The sequence below is a fragment of the Macrosteles quadrilineatus genome, unplaced genomic scaffold (genome assembly GCF_028750875.1).
Source record: "Macrosteles quadrilineatus isolate MER2022 unplaced genomic scaffold, UCM_ALF_1.0 Scaffold_1__1_contigs__length_201487025, whole genome shotgun sequence".
Taxonomy (NCBI): domain Eukaryota; kingdom Metazoa; phylum Arthropoda; class Insecta; order Hemiptera; family Cicadellidae; genus Macrosteles; species Macrosteles quadrilineatus.
In genome coordinates this window covers 20542958-20562865 of record NW_026542594.1, presented here as the reverse complement: position 1 = coordinate 20562865, position 19908 = coordinate 20542958, and the positions used below count along the sequence as shown (strand labels likewise).

The 19908-nt window shown below is 35.5% G+C and overlaps 1 protein-coding gene across 1 annotated transcript in view; it reads left to right on the top strand.

Moving 5' to 3' along the window:
• The window catches only part of LOC128995074 (3 beta-hydroxysteroid dehydrogenase type 7), a 96946-nt gene extending 84772 nt beyond the window's left edge, over positions 1 to 12174 (top strand). The window contains exon 7 of the mRNA XM_054419962.1: positions 11510 to 12174. Coding sequence (XP_054275937.1) covers positions 11510 to 11765 — 256 coding nt within the window. The 3' untranslated portion in view covers positions 11766 to 12174. The remainder of the gene's footprint in view (positions 1 to 11509) is intronic.
• The last annotated feature ends 7734 nt before the right edge of the window (positions 12175 to 19908 follow it).

Sequence of the window (19908 nt, the reverse complement as noted above, 5' to 3'; positions counted from 1 at the left end):
TTTGGTTATAGGAAAGTTAAGGGACATTTTTGCAAGACATGGAATTCCATATAAGATTCGGACTGATGGTGGAACTCAATTCACATCTCAAGAGTTCAAAGATTTTGCAAAAGAGTACGGGTTTGAAGCAACGACCACTAGTCCGTACTTTCCTCAGGCAAATGGAGGTGCTGAGAATGCAGTGTCAATAGCCAAAAGAATTTTGTTGAAAAATAAAGATCCAAATCTAGGGCTATTAGTTTACCGGACAACAAAGCTAGAATCGGGACTGTCTCCAGCAGAGTTGCTTTATGGGAGAAAATTGAGGTCAAATCTTCCATCATTGAAAGATTTTGAAAAAGTGAACACTAATGATTTGGCTGGTTTTCGACAAAACGACAAACGCATAAAAGAGAGAATGAAAAGGAATTTTGACAGCAGGAGACGAGCAAGTGAACTAAAACCTCTGGAAGAAGGGGATAAGGTCTGGATTAGAGACCTGAAATGTAACGGAGCAATCTTTTCAAAATCAGACATTTATCCCCGATCATATTGGGTAACACTAAATAATGGAAGACGGCTTAGAAGAAATCGATGGCATCTAACACTATTGCCATTAGAAGAAAGAGTGAATATTGGACAGCCTAATACAATCCCTCAGGTACCTGATCAGAAAACCCACAACCCTTCTCGAAGAAGTCAGAGACTCCTAAGAAGACCAAAACGATATGATTAAAAGAAGATGTGTGACAAAGGGAGATGTGGTGTTATTAATTAACCATGTTTAATGTTTAAAAGATCAGATGAACTGTTTATTTATTATTGTTGTTTACCTTTTGTTTTGAGATGAGTTATTGAAATTACTAGATAAAATACTGTTCCTAAAATGTTGATTTTGATTTAATAAATAGTTTCTTCACAGTTTCTATGGCAACCGTTCCATGACCTTGTCCTCGGTCTCGCGCATTCCTCTGCCATTGTATTATTTAACTGCATCGGAAGTTGAGACTCGCTTATTTCCATTGACTATTGAGTAAAATAACAATTTTATTCGGGGTTTTTGATCGTTTGTTTGGATAAACCTACGTACCGTATATTGTAGACTTAAATTTGTAGTGTGGTAGTATGGTACCGGGTACCGGTGTATAATTATGGGTATCATGGAGGTCAATTTACCTTGTGAATATCAACAAAGTTTAATATCTGAAATTAATCCGAACAATTCATAGTAGCCAACAGGCACAAAGTTGTATATTATACAAGGTGTAAATTTCAAACATGTGTAACAGTAAGAAATATTCGCCTAAAGCGAAACGCTCATAAATAAAGACCTTATTTATTTATTATTTATTTTGTCATTTATAGTTTATACATGATAGATAATGGGAAGGTAGATGGAAAATAAAACCGCATGTTTGGTAAAAAGATAGCATAGGCTGAATATTTTTCATTTAATTATGTATGTAACAAGTATCCTATAACAGTAATTAAAAGGATTCGAAAATGACAGAATAAGTTATACATTTACATACAAATCATCATTCAGTACAAGCAAAAAACCTTTTCAAATAGCTGTTATATTAACAAACCTACATTTTGATTTGTAATTTAAACACCATATCTCAAAGATATGTTTAAATTAAAAAATAATCAACCTTACAACACATTATAAAAGTAACATAAAACTTGAATGTAGCCTATATATGATGGACATAATATAGCCATAAATGATCACAACAGATAACACATTATAAAATAACGAAATCATTTTGAATAATAGTTCATTGAGTAAATAAAAAAATCAACATTTGAGAAAATAATGAAAAATGAATATCCATTAAAGAAATAAAATTTAAACAATCAAAATAATTAAAAAGTCTTCATATTTAATTTATTAACTAATTTATTTAATTTATTAATTTATTAAGTAGTAGGTGGTCGATGATGTTAAGCTGTACATTAATTGTTTGCCATTGGTGAATTATCATTTAACAGCGTAAATTGAATGTCTAACTTAAGTCTGATTATAAAGAAGATACAAAATTAATTGTGAACATGGATTGAAAATAGGCCACTTCAATTCATATTAGTAAACTTGTCGAGCTAGGTAGTTAACTCTGTTGATATAGTAGGCTCGATGCACACTCTTCAAAATTCAAAAAGGGCATGTTAGTTGTACAATTTATCTAATAACTATCTTACAATTTAAGATTACATTTTTAAATTATGCTATTTTGTTTTAATATTACACATATCCAGCCACGAAACTATGTGTTCGTTAGTATGTGCCTTGAACAAGCCAAGAACCTTTTTCAAAGTACAATTTCCGCTTTGTCAAGTTTGAGCGAATGTAAATGTGACGGCGCACGCTTCTTAAATCTGCAACCCCCCCCCAACCCAACCCCCTCAGTTTCACACTTCAACCCCCACCATCCCCACATGGCGCTTCATTCCTTAAAGGTGTGCATACCCACTGATTATTTTAAACCTATATGTGGGCTGATACCAAATACCATTCTTTAAAATTATATGTAACAATACGATACAATTAATTATACACAATAATTGTAGACAACAGTAGTAAAATAATAAACGCTTGATGCGGCAAAATACATGTTTATTAATACAAATGTACACATTTAAATCACACTTACATAGGTTGTTTACTCAAAGAATATATGGAATTATTATGAAAGGAATTAACCAGGAAATTAAATATAGCCTACCAACAAGCAAATATACGTAAACCCATGGACAAACCAACACGTTTGACTTTTTCCATTGTAAATGTAGATAAATCTGCAGAGTAGACCTGCAATGTTTTATTCGCGTACTTATACAAGGATACAATACAGAGTACCTATTATGTTACTAGGATTGCTTTCATAAGAGTGTAGGCCAATCAAGGTAGCAATACTTAAAGGCTAAAGCAATACGTTAAAACAGCACTTTATATTTATCTTCTTATATATTAAAAATATTTGGTTTTTCTTTTCCGAGTTCGTTTGGCTCTCCTACCCGACCGATTTTCATGATTGAGGTCTCAAATTGAAGGTAAGCACGCACAGATTTGCCATCAAAGCATCGTCATATGTTTATCCATAATCTCACTAGGCTTATACGTAAACAAAATTTGCTCTCCATGTATTTCTTATGGGAGTTAAATTTGGTTTCTCTTTGCCGAATGCGTTTGGCTCTTCTACCCGACCGATTTTCATGATTGAGGTCTCAAATTGAAGGTATGCACGCACAGATTTGCTATCAAGCATTGTCATATGTTTATCCATAATCTCACTTGGCTTATACGTAAACAAAATTTGCTCTCTATGTATTTCTTATGGGAGTTAAATTTGTTGAGTACGTTTGGCTCTTCTACCCGACCGACTTTCATGAATGAGGTCTCAAATTGAAGGTATGCATGCACAGATGTGCCATCAAGCATCGGCATATATCTATCTATAATCCTAATCGGCCTATTCGTAAACGAAATTCGCTCCCCATGTATTTCTTATGGGAGTTAAATTTGGTTCCTCTTTTCCAAGGTCGTTTGACTCTTATACCCAACCGATTGTCATGATCGAGGTCTCAACTTGAAGGTATGAACACACAGATTTGCCATCAAGCATTGGCATATATTTTTTTTAAATCCCACTCGGCTTATACGTAAACGAAATTTGCTCCCCATGTATTGCTTATGGGTGTTAAATTTGGTTTCTCTTCTCCAAGTTTAACGCAAAAAAACATAATTTGATTAATTTTTTAATTCTTACTTCAATTTAAGATGTAGTTTACCATTTATAATTATATAATCCTATATATATATTTTTTGTCTAAGAACCTAAAGTGAAAAACTGGCTTTTAAGCTATCAGTTATTCAAATCGGACGAGTTTCAAGCAAACATAAGGAGAACAACCAACATAAAAATTATTTTTCAATAGGTTTTTCTATGATTAAAAATTAATAGCTCAGTATTGTTCATGTTTTTATATGTTTTAGTCTCAAAATAATCAATACATTATAGGCTTTAATTTGAGCTATTGATCGTTTGAATCAGTTAAGCTCCGAGATACTGTATTACTCAATCAAAAATAATAAATTTAATAATTTCTTGGATATTATATTTATTTTAACGTTGCGAAGCAGCATGGGTCTTCTAGTATATATATATATATACACATATATATATATATATATAACTAAACTATTTAATTAACTTTTCAGTATGTCTCAGAACCTTCAACACATACAAGAAGTTTCTCAAGTAAAGATTTGTACATTACATACATACGGTATCGGTATTTTTTCTATGTTTGCTTGCTAATGTCATTTGATGAACCCACAGTTCTGGTTGAGATATAATCACACAAATAGTCTTCACAAAACCTTCTAAGGTCTCTTTTATTAAATTATGTACGTACAACTTTCGTAGTTGTACGTATAGTATAGTTGTACGTACGTATTGTACAATTCAATCAATCAATTATCAATTATTTAAGATGGGGACGCCACTTTGTGCGTATTTTAACCCAAATATGAGTAGTGTAGGATGAGTGGCGCGATCTTGTAGTCTTGTTAGTGACTGAGGCCGACTTGTTCCTTAGACACAGCTGTTAATTAATAGCCCATACAGCCAATCGGCAACTCAGGGACCTACAGTTTAGAGTGGAATCCGAACCACATTTTTCCTTGGTATTTAACGAATTGGTCTAATTATCAGGATAGTACTGCGGATACGTATTAATACGTAGTTGTTCGTGCATTTCTGTTATTTATTGCTCGTCTTCATTTCAGGAAGTTTTTGAGAATGCATTCTGAATTTGTCCTTAATATTACACTCTTATGTGAATTAGGTATTTTCTTGTAAAACTTAAAAGAACTACTTTAAGCTTACTTACTTGGGCAACCATAATATGTATATTATATAGGCCTACCCCAAGTTGCGATCAACACAACATGCCGATCTAGTGTGTTCCCAATTTTAAACTTCACGATAGGTTAGGAAGTATAGAACGCATTGTAGTGAACCGTGAAGATCTGTATAAGTCCTTAACTTATATTTACTTCAAAGTTTAAAAAAATACCAAAACCTTCAAATATTTAAGTTGACAGTAGCGGGAGCTACCACTTCTAAAGAACGCTACCGCGTCTGTCATCCCTATTATCTTACTTAAGAACACCCCTGAAAAACTTTCACTGAATAGGTAAGGTACTATCATAAAAATGACAAGGAACTTATATAAATCAGTTTTAATTTCCAATTCACTGGACGTACATCACTGTGAGAAATGAAGTCTTGGGAAAGTGATGCGGGACTTGCCACTAGGGCAGTCAATATCTTCAAAAGAACGCCACCGCAGCGGTTTTCCCTATCTGAACAACAAGTCCAAGGAAGCCTAGTACTGCGTAGATGAAAGAGAAGCCGCTTTGGATGACCTTGTCAACCGTTCGCATACCTTCATCAGAAATATGCCATTGGGAATTTTTTAAACGCAATTTTTGTTGTCAATTTATCTGATCTGAACCATTTAAATATTTCAAAATCAACTAAGCGAGTAGCTGATTATAACGTGTACTGGTGAAATTACCTGCTGTCAAGTGATCCTTTTGACCTTGAAAGGCGACCGGTTTCGATCCTCACGCGGACGTCGTCATTTTCTTTTCGTTCTTGCGAACACGTCGTTTTTTAAAAAACATTGAGTTAACATTTTTTTACATTTAAAACACAAAAACACAAAACAAGAAAAATGGCCAATAACTATTATGGTACCGATCGGTGGAGCGGCGGGCGACACGGAAGTTGAGTTTAGACTCAAGGATCACTTGACAGCAGGTATTTTCACCAGTACACGTTTTGATCAGTGATTTGGAGGCTTAACTCAAACAAAATGAAGCTTCATATTTTGAGTTGTTTTTGTCTCTGGATCACAGAACAAACTATAAAAGGTATAAAATTACCTGAGTACTGCCAGAGTGATCCTGTTGGTCCTTACGGATTACAAGGTTCGAGGAGCTTAAGTCCTCATCATCAGATCTTGTACAAGAAACACATCTATCACTTCGAAAAGGTCGTCAAAAGTTTAAATACACAACACGGACACATAATAAATAAACACATTTTACAATTACGGGTAGGCCTACCGACAAAAACTTGCAATGTCCGACCGCACAGTTGTAGGTTAAAGTCATGACTACAGTTTGTTCATGTAAACAGTTGTTACGTATATCGTTTGGAACTATGGTCACGTATATATTTTTCATTACACTACTTAACTGCAGGCTATTCAATAGACTGCGAGAAAAAAACCTGTGAATGATTTTATGTACCTAGTTTTTTGTGTTAATAATTACCGCAAAAACTATCAATCTTTTTCATCCGCGTCTCAATTCTTGAGCTAACTGCCTGTTAAAGCTACTTTCTGCAGTGATATACCCAATGATATACCTTACACGTTACAAAGCCCCTAGACCCAGTACCTAGATTCAGTACCTCTGCTCCAACTAGTATTATAACATAGCCGTCCAGGAATCTTTGAACAGATAGTTTGACAATAATTGCATGGATAGTACAGCCGTTTCTACAAGGATTTATTTATTTACTATATGTTCTTCAAACTGAAATAAATTAGAAATACTATTAAAATAAATTAGATAAATTAATTTGATGAGAATTTAGCTTTAGTTAATAACACTCACACAGGTTCATAAACATAAACCAAATGAAAACAATTTTAACTAGAAACGATTTGCAGGGTCGTCCAGATGAACTTGGATCGTACATTAGAAAATCTTAATATACAGTAGTGCCGTGCATTTGAAGTACTTTCTCAAAATACATACTTGAGGACAGTTACACAATAACACGTAAAGATCTACGGAAGTAGACTAGATTATTTCGTGGAAAAAACAGGGATGCTTCAGTTAGGGCCAGTTAGACAATTGAATACGCAGAATTGAATCACCCTAGTATTGTCTATGCAACAACGTGAGAGAATAAAACATAATTTAACCGTCAAACTCGTGAACATGTTGCTCGAATTCGAGCAATTGCAAAATATTACAGAAGTTATTTCAAAACGAATAACAGTCACATTTACAATAAATATTTTATCATATTTCATAACCTGGTATTGCTTTTTAATGTTTTCTACAAGCGTTTCCTGACTTATAGCCGCATAAGGTTGTCCATGTTTATCTTCGTTATTGATAAACCTATGCACTACCACCCTTGTCGACAGCAGTAAGTTTTCAAATTTCAGTAATTCTTTATTAAAGATAAAAACTTTTTTCATCACCATACGGACTTCCTGTTGTCTGTCACAATTTTATTTGTTGAATTGGTGTATTTTTGTTTTGTTACAATAACGTTCATATATTTACCTGAGAAAATTCAGAGTTAAATACCTGTTGTTGTTCAGTTGGTTTTGTTTTCCTTAGCTATAATGCATGAATAATAATTAAATGCCTTCAATAAAAATGTTGGCAAGGGTTTCTTGGATATTTTCATAGGCTATTATAGCTTTTATTCTAAAATCACTTTACTTTTATGAAAATAAAGATTAATGTCATTGACTACAAGATTTATTTGGCCGTAGAGGGCTTTCCTCTGCATTGATCACAAAGTTAAGTTCATGTTTCCTACTAAAAATTGTAGCACTTCGGATAACATTCTCGTTCATCGTTTGTAGGAATCTGAATCTTGTAATGTTTTTCATTATTTGGCTAATAACAATAATAAATCCTTAAAAAAATATCCTCTTTATTTCCTCTACTCGGTGGCGTTCTATGACTTTTTATGTTTCCATAATTTACAATTGGGTCCTTTCAATGATTTCATTTTTAAGGATTTAATTTTTGTAGGACTCCTTTCTTTGAATTTCAGCTTAAATATTAACAGCAATTAAATATCCAGCAGCTGATAATAATGTAAACAAATATGTTCTTAAAAAAAGGATAACATGGAAACTTTAAAAGCCACTGGGGCATTGTCCAAGGGGTTTTTCCAAAAATGTAAGATCAGATTTAAAATCTACGCAACACGCTCTTTCCAATGAGACGTCAATAGATAAAATCGGTTGAGAAATGGTGGAGTAGTTCGACCGACAAATTTTGTGTTGGCGTATTAATTATATAGAAGACTAGCTGTAACCCGCGGGCTTTGCCCCGTTTAATTTCTTAATTTTCAAGATTATCTCGTTCGCATGGCTCAATCGCGTCCTGGTTGAAGTTTGTTCGCTACGCTCACTCACCTTTAGGTTGGAGCTCGTTCGCTGCGCTCACTTGCCTTCAGGTTAGCTCGTTCGCTACGCTAACTCGCCTCCAGGTTGAAGTTCGTTCGCTACGCTCACTCACCTTTTGGTTGCAAATTAGCTGTTGTCATAAATGTAAAAGAAATAATAGTGCTGCACCCTGTTGGTAATCCTTGTAACTTTAATGCTATTGAACATCATAGAACAGAACCAACTTGTTTAATTTGAAACAGCTGTTAAGATTCAATAATTCCATTTCTCATAAGGTTAACATGGGAAACTCCAGAGCCACTGGGGCGGAGCCCGAAAGGATTTTTGAAATAAGAATATGCCTATATGTTAATCGGGAATGTGAGCTATCATCATGCCAAATTTCAGCCCAATCCGACCAGTATTTTTCGCGTTCACTTGTCACAAACATACATCCAAACTTTCTCATTTATAATATTAGTAGGATTAGTAGGATGATCTGAGCATTTTATATTTCTTCACGGAGAATTCTAATTTAACCATCCTATTGACATCACTTTCTTAGCTGTAATGAAATGTTCAAAGTAAAACATTTATTTAATTGAAGTAAACTAATATAGGCCTATTTAAATTCACTGTACTGTATATAGAAAATATCAATTAAGAAGCAAACAATTACACATAATAAATAAACCTCACTAGTCCGCTGCATTGTGATAGCTGAAAATCGTCGTAATAAAAACCGCCGCTACAAGATACAGAAGCTGGTACGCCTGCAGCGCCCTCCACAGCTGCGCGCGCTGCTGGCGGCAGCGCTCAACACATCCCCACCTAAAAGACGAACAAGTGGTATGTCGGTCGGGTCGATTAACGACCAGTTGGTTTCTCGTATATAATAATTTAGTTTTACAGGCCGGTCAACTGGACTGACGATGAAATAACTTGTCGATGTACTGGTTTTCAGTATTTATCTATTTAATTTAAAAAGACGGTCTAGTGGCCAAACGACCAAGTATCTTGTCGGTCAACTAGTGGCCCCCCGTGTATGTTTGAATATTCCTGCCGAAGCCTTTCAATCGTTTCCATCTAGACGTTATTATAGTGTTTAAGAAACTTTACATGCTGATCGGCGTGTGTGAGACCACAGAATAAAGAATTCCACCGTAAAGCTACCAGTTTATTCCCCATATTCCTTGATTTGATAGTTAGAGATGTCTCCTATCAGTTTGGCAGTCACTTGATCAGTATCATTGAAAATCCCTATACATTTTGCCTCAAATGAGACCGATGAATGACTGCAGTCTGCAGTTGGTATACACCATCCAAAACATCCCATGTGCAAACATGTACAACCACCTTTGAACTCTCTCCGCCTCTTATGCACAAGTTCCAATCCAATTCAACACAAACTCTGCTCCATTCACATCCTTCAACTGCCAGTAGAATTCAAAAGCAGATGATGCCTTAGATAACAAAAGTATAATCAGTGAAAACGACTCATGTTTGGCAGTAGCATTGATTTTCCTTCACATAGTTCTTAACTACTATGAAAATACTATCATTGCATAAGTGTGGGAATGACCTAGAAACCCATAACAATTTGAGCTAGCTCCTTTTAACACAACGGGAGCTTGATGGCTACGGAAAACCCTAAAATGCATTTCAGAGTGACTTAGAATTGAAAAATGCAGATGGCCTCGAACATTTTTTAATAAGTAAATTGACTTTTGGATACTGAAATAGACATCCCATAATGGACGAGCCGTTACAATTTTTTATCATAGCGTAGTTGAATGCTGATAATGCTAGAACCTAAATTTCTATTTTCCCCTTCAGTTTTTATTACTGTACTGTGATAGTTGATCATAAAATATTCTATAGATTAAAATGAGTTGTCCCTTTGGTAAAAAGTATGTTTATTTGGCAGAAAAGAAATCAATAATTTCATTGTTTTTTAATTCTAAAATTGGCAATAATTTGAATAAGAGTAGATAGTAGTAGATTCTATTTTTACCAAAAGAATTTAATGAAACCACTGTATCTTAAACAGTTTTACTGTAAGAGAAATACTCATGGTCCAATGACAGTCAAAAAGAGGCTCGAAGTAAAATTCATTTTTTTAAAGTGGCTCTTCTTTCACTGTGATCTTTCACTTAGGAAGAAATAATATCTTGGATATAATATACTCCATTAGTAGATTTCTCATCCTCGGAATAGCTGAAGCCAATTTTATTGTTAGTTTCTGTCCGGTGCACTATGTAGATGTCGTGTTTTGTTTAAAATAAGTTTCTCGTTATTTCAGTTGTGTAACCAAATAAAACAATCTAAGCATAAACAATAACTCATCCTTTAGTTATATAACCCAAACAGTAAACTTAAAGCAAAAATCATTAAATTAACCCAAATACTAGAAACACAATTTCTTCAACACTAGCCAACCTGACACCTGACATGAACTAGACATGAAAAACGAGCTTCAAAATTTACAATGGGATGAGAAGTCTACTTGTATTGGTTATGGTAATCTAACAAGATGAAATGTGCAGTGTGCACCACTCTAGTTGTTGAAGTCCCTAACTACATTATTATGTTATTCTAAGTGGTTTGAAATTACCTGCCCGTTGTTTGAAACCATTCTTGTAGCTTTCATTTTACAATTTTACATACCTGTTATAGATTTATTGCTTTTATTTTGAAACTTTGAAAAGATTTCCAGATTAAGTTCACGGAGCAGTTTTTTTTTTTTTTTTTTACCCGAGCATTAAAAAAATCATGAAACTAATGAGTAAGAGGTAGGTAATGCAAAGTGTGGCACTCTATTGATATGAGTGAGATATATTTACAATTATATGCTGCAAATAAAAATGGTTTCTTTTCCGGGAAGTCAAATTTGTCTGAGACTAGCTCTTACATACGTTAGTCCTCAGACAAAGACGGGGGGTTTCAACAATGACAAAGTCTTTAATCACTGGCTTACAAAGAAAATGGTTCTGGCTAATGGACCAGTTTATTTCCAGTCAATAGCCATAATTTCATTACTGTTTATTCATCCATCTCCCTTAAAGCTGGGTTTTCTTAGGCACGGAAGAGGAACGCGGAGCACGGAAAAGAGATTAACAAGAGGTGTTCCACTCCGCTTCAAGGAAAACAGTAACATTAAATTGCCTAAGACAAGTGGAGTCCGTTCTCCCCGTTACGCGTTCTGCGCTCCACTTCTGCGCCTAGGAATACCCGGCTTAAAATATGGACCCTTTTGTTTCGCTGTCGCATATAAGTCCAATCTAAATCATCAAATCCACGTTTCTTTGTGCAGGTATTTGCCGTCCCTGGTGTCATACTTTCTTGCTCTTCTGCTAGAGCCAATCCTGACTGCAGTCTATGGCTCCATGCCTTTCCGACCCTCCGCCGCAGTTACGTTCCTTGCTTCCATCGTGCTGTACTCTCGTCTCCGCGCTGACACACACCTCCGATACTCTCCTGTATATACCTACGAGTCTGTCCGCACTAGGACAATCAAGTACTACATCGAGGAGGCAAGACTTCGGGCATCACACAAAAAGTTAATCTGATTGTTGATGTAATGTTTATAGATTGATACATCATGTGTTTTGTAGGTTGTGAAGTGTAAAATAGAAACTATATTATAAGTATACAAGCTGCTATACCCGTGCTTTGCAACGGGAAAAAAATGTGACCTAGAGAGCTATTCAAGTGGTGCTGATGTGTGTTTTAAAATACAGCAACTCTATGATTTAGTTTGAAAATATAAACTGATTTAAAAGTGTAATCCTACTTTCAAACCCCCTACTTTTGATGTTAATAGATCCAAAAGAATATACCTACCTCCATACGGACACATACCTTAGCATCAATTTCTTCATATTGCTGCTTCATGAATGACATGTTTTACCATAATTCTTCAATTTTAGTCAAGCCTCTTTCCATGTAGCTTACTATATAAATTACAAAATAAAAACTTTGAGCAATACTTAAACAAAACTTATACAAGCTTTCTTTAAAACCAAACATAACCCTCCTCAATCTTCATTTTTCTAGTAAATAAACAAACACCAATTCATTGCACTGACCAGCTGTTTCATGAACTAAATTGAATAATATCATTTGAACTTTGGAAATATGCCAGGGGTAGCCCTTTGGAAATTAGCCTGTGGGGCAGAGCCCTTAGGAAGTCCGTCCATATCAATACTTTTCGGCAAATCTACACACTCTAAGCTTCATTTTGATGTGCCATATGCCTATATTTTTATTTGGCAAATGACCTTAACCGTTTACATAAAATTTGATTGTATCACTTTAATAATATATAATAGATAATTTTTTGTGTTTTAATTTTCCGCACTAGTATTAAATATTGTTATTAAACAATAAAATAATAGTTTTTAATCAATTGAATAATACATTTCATTAATTTTAAATAGTAATACAGGGTGTTTACAAAATAATGTCGGGATTTTAAATGGTAATTGCTTGAGTCAATCCCTTACACAGCCATCAGCACTCTTACACTCCAGGAAGATCCGTTGACTCTGTGCTACTTCACTTGATAAGCAGGATCAACAAGGCGTTGAAATCCAAAGAGATAGCCCTCAGTGCTTTCCTTGACATCCAGGGTGCCTTTGACAACACTGAAACCGAGGCTGTTATCAATGCTGCCAGAGCTCGTGGATTCCATGAGGTGGTGTGCAGGTGGGTAGAATCTCTTCTGGATAAGAGGAGGGTAAGACTTTAACTTCACAATGAGGTTCTGGAGGCCAGGATCACATGAGGGTGTCCCAGGGTACTTTCTCCACTCCTCTGGAACCTCATGGTAAACGATCTAATCAGCTCTTTCAGTGACAGTGGTGTATTCGTTCAAGGATATGCTGATGACATTGAGATACTGGTTGTGGGCAGATTCAATAACACGGTCACCGACCTCATGAACACGGCTTTGAGGTCAGTTGGTCAGTGGTGCACAGAGGTAGGCCTTTCCATCCACCCCTCGAAAGTGGCGATGATCCCCTTCACCAGGAGGCGGGATCTACAGACATCTTAGACTGCAAGGCTCAGTGCTCGTACTGTAGAATCAAGTAAAGTACCTGGGTGTGGTATTGGACCGAAAGCTGAAATGGGGAACACAACTCCAAAAGATCATTGACCTAGGTAAGTGGTCACTCATGACATGCAGGGTAATAGTGGGAGGGACCTGAGGGCTCAAGCCGGGGCTCATGCAATGGCTGTTCAATGACATACAGTTCACTCGTGTGATGGCCCAAAATGGACTCGGTGTCGGTAGTTAGAGATCTGGCTGCCGTCCAAAGACTCGCCTGTCTCATCATCACGGACGCAATGAGCAGCTGTCCGGGAGCTTCACTGGACTGCTTTCTCAAACTTACTTTAACTAACCTGATGCCAAGGTCACTGCGAGGAAGACATCCAACAGACTTAACCCCAGCCGCAGCAAACCTGCCGACTAAGCGAATTTCCATTTATCTGACCGGACATCGGTCTAACCGGACTACACTCGGCGGAAATGACATCTCTTTAACCGCACAATTTTTATCAGCTCATCGGTTTAACCGAACTAGATCGGCAGTAAGTGAGCGGTACTGAAACAACTGTTCTTATGGGAAAGATTTGAGACCAGTGATCACGTGTCTAAATACAATGCTCTCCTAAATTTAAGTCAAATAGGCTACTGTAGGCCTATACAGTATGCATTTAAACGGTCTGTTTTAATGAGTTTTTGGGGACGTCAGTTTAACCGGGAAAACCTGGGAGTCTACTGTATAGGGAAACTAATAAAGTGAGTTTATTTGTAAAATATTAATAGCTTAGTATAAAATGAATAAATTTACCAAGTTTGATAACTAGGTGGCGTTCGCAGAGGCTTCCACAAAATTGAGCTTCATCAAGGGTTCATATTATATTGTTTTTGCCATACTGCAGTAAAAACAGTAGTTTTTAATGCATGCGTTGCGGGTCTAAAGTAGCATTTTTAATATTTAGGGAGTAAAAATCGTTTTTAGCCTCTATGGAGTAAAAACCAACTCAGTTGTAAATTTTGATTGTAAACGATTGCATTTATCGAAAATATGTATCGATTCGTGCTTCGTAATCATTTTAACATACAGTCTACAGTCTCTTCCCGTAGCATTTTAGCATTGCAGATACATTAATCCATTCCCAAACTCAACACTGCTAGCCTTACTACTTCCTTCGCCATTTAATACGTCATAGACCTGTTTCCTTCCTTTCTCATAGCATTTAAGTATTACAGATTCATTTATCTAACTGCCCAAACGGTTCCTCCACTCTGCACTGCCAGCCTTTACTACTTCCTTCACCACTTCCTACGTCGTGGGGCCTGTTTCCTTCCCTTCTCATAGCATTTTAGTATTGAAGATACATTAATCTAACTGCCACAGACGTATCTCACACAATGCTGATGCTCATACTTTACTACTTCCTAAGCCACTTCCTACGTCATGGACCTGTATTCATCACTTTCCATAGCATTTTAGTATTTTAGATACGTTAATCTAATTTCCACAAACATTCCCACACTCCGTACTGCCACCATTCACCACAGGGTGTCCACATTCTGGAAAGTCAGGGATAGTCATGGAAAGTCATGGAAAAAAATTTTGGTCATTGAAAGTCAGGGAAATAGGCAAGAAGTCATGGAAAGTCATGGAAATTTCCAATTATGGATGGATTTGAGGGGACCATTCAATGCTCTAGTCAGCTGTAACCCGGACTGTTTTAGCATTTTTCAGGATTTTTCACAAATGTTCGACAATTCAATTTATTACAGTTGTATTATTTTATGAGTTTTTGGTTTGTTTTAGTTCATTGTTGTACCTATTGTACTCCATTGTTATCTGTTATTACATATTTCAGTATTTTCTGCAAAATAACATGTCCAGGCAGTTATATTTGTGTGTGTATGTTATATTATAATTTGCGTGTAAAGTTCGTGAGTCATTGAAATCAATGGTAAATGGTCATGGAAAGTCATGGAAATTAATGACAAATTTTTTGTGGACACCCTGCACCATTTCCCATGTCGTGGGCATGCTTCCATCCCTTCTCATAGCATTTCAGCATTGCAGATACATTAAAACTGCTACAAACGGTTTCCAGTTCCCACACTCCACACTGCTCACCTCACTACTTCTTTCACCTCTTCTTACGTTGCGGATCTGTTTCCCTCTCTTCCCATAGCATTTTAAGATTGTAGATACCTAAATCTAATCGTCATAAACAGATCCCACACTCCGAACAACTCGCCTTTACTACTTATTCACCAACACCACTTCCTACTTCGTGGACCTGTTTTCTTCCCCTTCCATAGCATTTTAGGATTGCAGATACCTTAATCTAATCGTCACAAACAGTTCCCACAGTCCGGACTGCTTGCCTTAACTACTTCCTTCACCACTTCCTACGTCACGGACCGGTTTCCCTCCCTTCCCATGGCACCATAGGATTGCAAATACCTTTATCTAATGGTCACAACCAGATCCCACACCCCGAACAGCTCGTCTTTACTACTTCCTTCACCACTTCCTACGTCGCGGACCTGTTTCCTTCCCTTCCAATAGCATTTTAGGAATGCAGATACCTTAATCTATTCGTCATAAACAGTTTCCACCCTCCAGACTGCTCGCCTTTACGACTGCCTTCACCACTTCCTACGTCGCGGACCTGTTTTCCTCCCTTCCCTTAGAATTTTTGGAATGCAGATACCTTAATCTAATCGGCATAATCAGTTTCCACACTTCAGACTGCTCGCCTTTACGACTGCCTTCACCACTTCCTACGTCGCTGACCTGTTGTCCTCCCTTCCCATAGAATTTTAGGAATGCAGATTCCTTAATCTAATCGTCATAAACGGTTTCCACACTCCAGACTGCTCGCATTTACTACTTCCTTCACCACTTCCAATGTCGCGGACCTGTTTTCCTCCCTTCCCATCGAATTTTAGGAATGCAGATACCTTAATCTAATCGTCATAAACAGTTTCCACACTCCAGACTGCTCGCCTTTAATAGGTACTTCATTCAAAGGAAGTGTGTCGCGGACCTGTTTTCTTCCCATCCCATAGAATTTTAGGAATGCAGATACCTTAATCTAATCGTCATAAGCAGTTTCCACACTCCATACTGCTCGACTTTACTACTTCCTTCACCACTTCCTACGTCGCGGACCGGTTTTCCTCCCTTCCCATAGAATTTTAGGAATGCTGATACCTTACTCTAATCGTCATAAATAGTTTTCACACTCCAGACTGCTCACCTTTACTACTTCCTTCGCCACTTCATACGTCATGGACCTCTAGCTAGTGTCTTCATTTGATTATATTTATGATCCATACCGTTTCTGTTCTAATATCTGTGGAATAATGCTATCAGCTATTTCTTTATCTACTGCATTCAAAAGTCAACAGCTACAGCTGATCATATGTCTTTGTTTATGTGTCAAATACTGCTTTCATAAGGATTACATTGAAACTTTGAGACCCAGTTGGGCGGATTCCTGAAAGACTTTTTTTATTGCCATATAGATGTTGGCACTCACCGATATGGTCTTTATCACCATGCAAAATTTGAAAACGATTGATTCAGCCATCTAGGAGGAGTTTGCGTATTTCAAAATGCATAAGAGTCGACGTATACGAGCTTCGCTCACTCCGCTCAAAAATATATCTATATTCTGAATAAAAATAACAACAGGCAATTTTAAATTTAAATTTTTTTGAATTTTCTCCGTTACTAATAACCATACAATAACACTTTGATATACCTACTAGATTATTTGTTTTTTTAGATCTTTAAAAAGGACTAGAGAGAAATTTTTGTGAAATGTTGTGTTTTGAGGGTCAAAAATTATAAATACCCCCGCCGCAGCAAACCTGCAGACTAAGCAAATTTCCATTAACCTGATTGGATTTACACTAAAATTCCTCCATAAAAATAGCACATTTATTTCCTATTTAAATAGAATTAGTTTAACGAGTACTTAGGTTTGCTGCAACAGGGAGGGTAAAAAAGATTTTTTTTAAATAAAATGATAATAGTTTAGTAAGAAATAAAAGTATTTTCCAAAATCGATCAAAATATGTTCATAAATAAGCAAACTACAACAGTTGACTTATTCTCCATAAGAATAACATGGGAATTTTAAAATTACAATTTTTTTTATTTTTCTCCGTAACAATTAGGCGCATAATAACGCTTCAATATACTAAATTATTTGTTTTTTTAAGCTCTACAAAATGGTTTAAGAATAAATTGTGAAATTTTGTGTTTTTAGGGTCAAAAATAGGAAAAACCTATTTTTACCCCATAAAACCCCCCATAAACCCCCGTTCCCATAGTCTGATCATGCTGGTTCGCGAACTCATTCAAGGTTATCCCGCCTTACACCTTCAAACGAAATTTTATCAAAATCGGACAAAAATTACTCAAGTTATTGTGCGGATGGACACACACACACACACATATATATACAGGGTGGTCGCGAATAAGCGTTAAACTTTTTAGTGGGTATAATAGGAGCATAAATGGAACTCGTAAACGTGGTTTAAAAAAATATATCTCATACACACCCCCCAGAGATGACATGTTTTAAGTTTTTTGAATAAAGTTGACATAAATGCAAAAATGTTACATTTTTCGGGTAAATTTAAAACTTTCAGCAACAATTAACTGTACCATCGCGTTCTCCACAAAATTTTGAATAAAAATACATGTATTTCAACTTGCCAAAATCTGCATAGCTACTTATTAAATTGAATAGAAATAAAAATTTGTGTTTTTAAAAAGATTTTAAAAAAATACGTAAACATAAAACTTTTTTCAAAAAAGGTTTTAACGAGCAGCAAACACTTTTAAAAACTGCTCCATGATCTAAGCTTTCAAACAATGCCATAAAACGTAATATTTGATCCCGATAAATGTCCGCTATTCAAGTTTGAATGGCGTAAAACACAGGTTACCCAAAACATTTTTACTACTGTCGCGTCGTAATAATGTTTTTTAGATTAATTAAAATAGCACCATTTAAACGGATTTTGAAATAAATTTTTTGGCAATCTTTTTTCAAACTGGATGAATTAACTCAGGTATAAGGCTAATCTTATACCAATTCAAGTAAGATATGTACCTATGATATGAAATTAAAAATTAATAATAATTCATTTCGTAATAGAGAAATTAGTTTTATTATTTACAGTACAGCCATATGAAACAAAAAATGACTTAGTCGTTTTCTCTCTTTTACACTACTGCATACTTCACTAAAACGACAAGGCTGTGCCCTACAACCTAAAAATACCACGATACAGATATTTGATAAACTTCAACTTAATAAATAAAAGTAGCCTTAAAATATGTTAAAATGAAAATATTACAGTAGTTGGGGATTAAATTGAACACATGAGACAAATAATTTAGTTTCAGGTAATACAAATGTTCAACATTTTGGATAGCTTGTACAGACATTTCATCAAATTTTAATAAAAAACACAATTAGCCCTAAAATATGGTCAAATTAAAAGATTAAATAATGGATTAAAATAAACAAAAAGCTATGAAAGACACAATTGATTTTGGGGAAAATATTCATGTTCAAATCTCTCGGAAAAGTGGAAAGTTGTGTGGACATTTGAAACAAGAGAGGTCGGCATTCACTTAAGAACATTTTCGAAATTATGGCCATTCCGTCTAATACAGTCTCTGGCTCTCTTTCTCATAGATTGAACAGTTACGCTATGGCTCATTTTTCCCGTGACCACTTCTGCTGCTCCAATGATCATGTTCATAAGTTCTTCTTCAGTGTTTACAGGGGTTGCGTAGACGACCGATTTCATAAACCCCCAAACAAAAAATCCATTGGGTTAAGATCCGGAGATCTGGCAGGCCAAGAAACAGTGCCTCCTCGTCCGATCCAAGTAGGGAAGTTGAAGTAAAGCTATTCTCTTTTTGTTTATTTTAATCCATTATTTAATCTTTTAATTTTACCGTATTTTAGGGCTAACTGTGTTTTTTATTAAAATTTGATTAAATGTCTGTACAAGCTATCAAAAATGTTGAACATTTTTATTACCTGAAACTAAATTATTTGTCTCATGTGTTCAATTTAATCCCCAACTACTGTAATATTTTCATTTTAACATATTTTAAGGCTACTTTTATTTATTAAGTTGAAGTTTATCAAATATCTGTATCGTGGTTTTTTAGGTTGTAGGGTACAGCCTTGTCGTTTTAGTGAAGTATGCAGTAGTGTAAATAAGAGAAAACGACTAAGTCTTTTTTTGTTTCATATGGCTGTACTGTAAATAATAAAACTAATTTCTCTACTACGAAATGAATTATTATTAATTTTTAATTTCATATCATAGGTACATATTTTACTTGAATTGGTATAAGATTAGCCTTATAGCTGAGTTAATTCATCCAGTTTGAAAAAAGATTGCCAAAAAATTGATTTCAAAATACGTTTAAATGGTGCTATTTTAATTAATCTAAAAAACATTATTACGACGCGACAGTAGTAAAAATGTTTTGGGTAACCTGTGTTTTACGCCATTCAAACTTGAATAGCGGACATTTAGCGGGATCAAATATTACGTTTTATGGTATTGTTTGAAAGCTTAGATCATGGAGCAGTTTTTAAAAGTGTTTGCTGCTCGTTAAAACCTTTTTT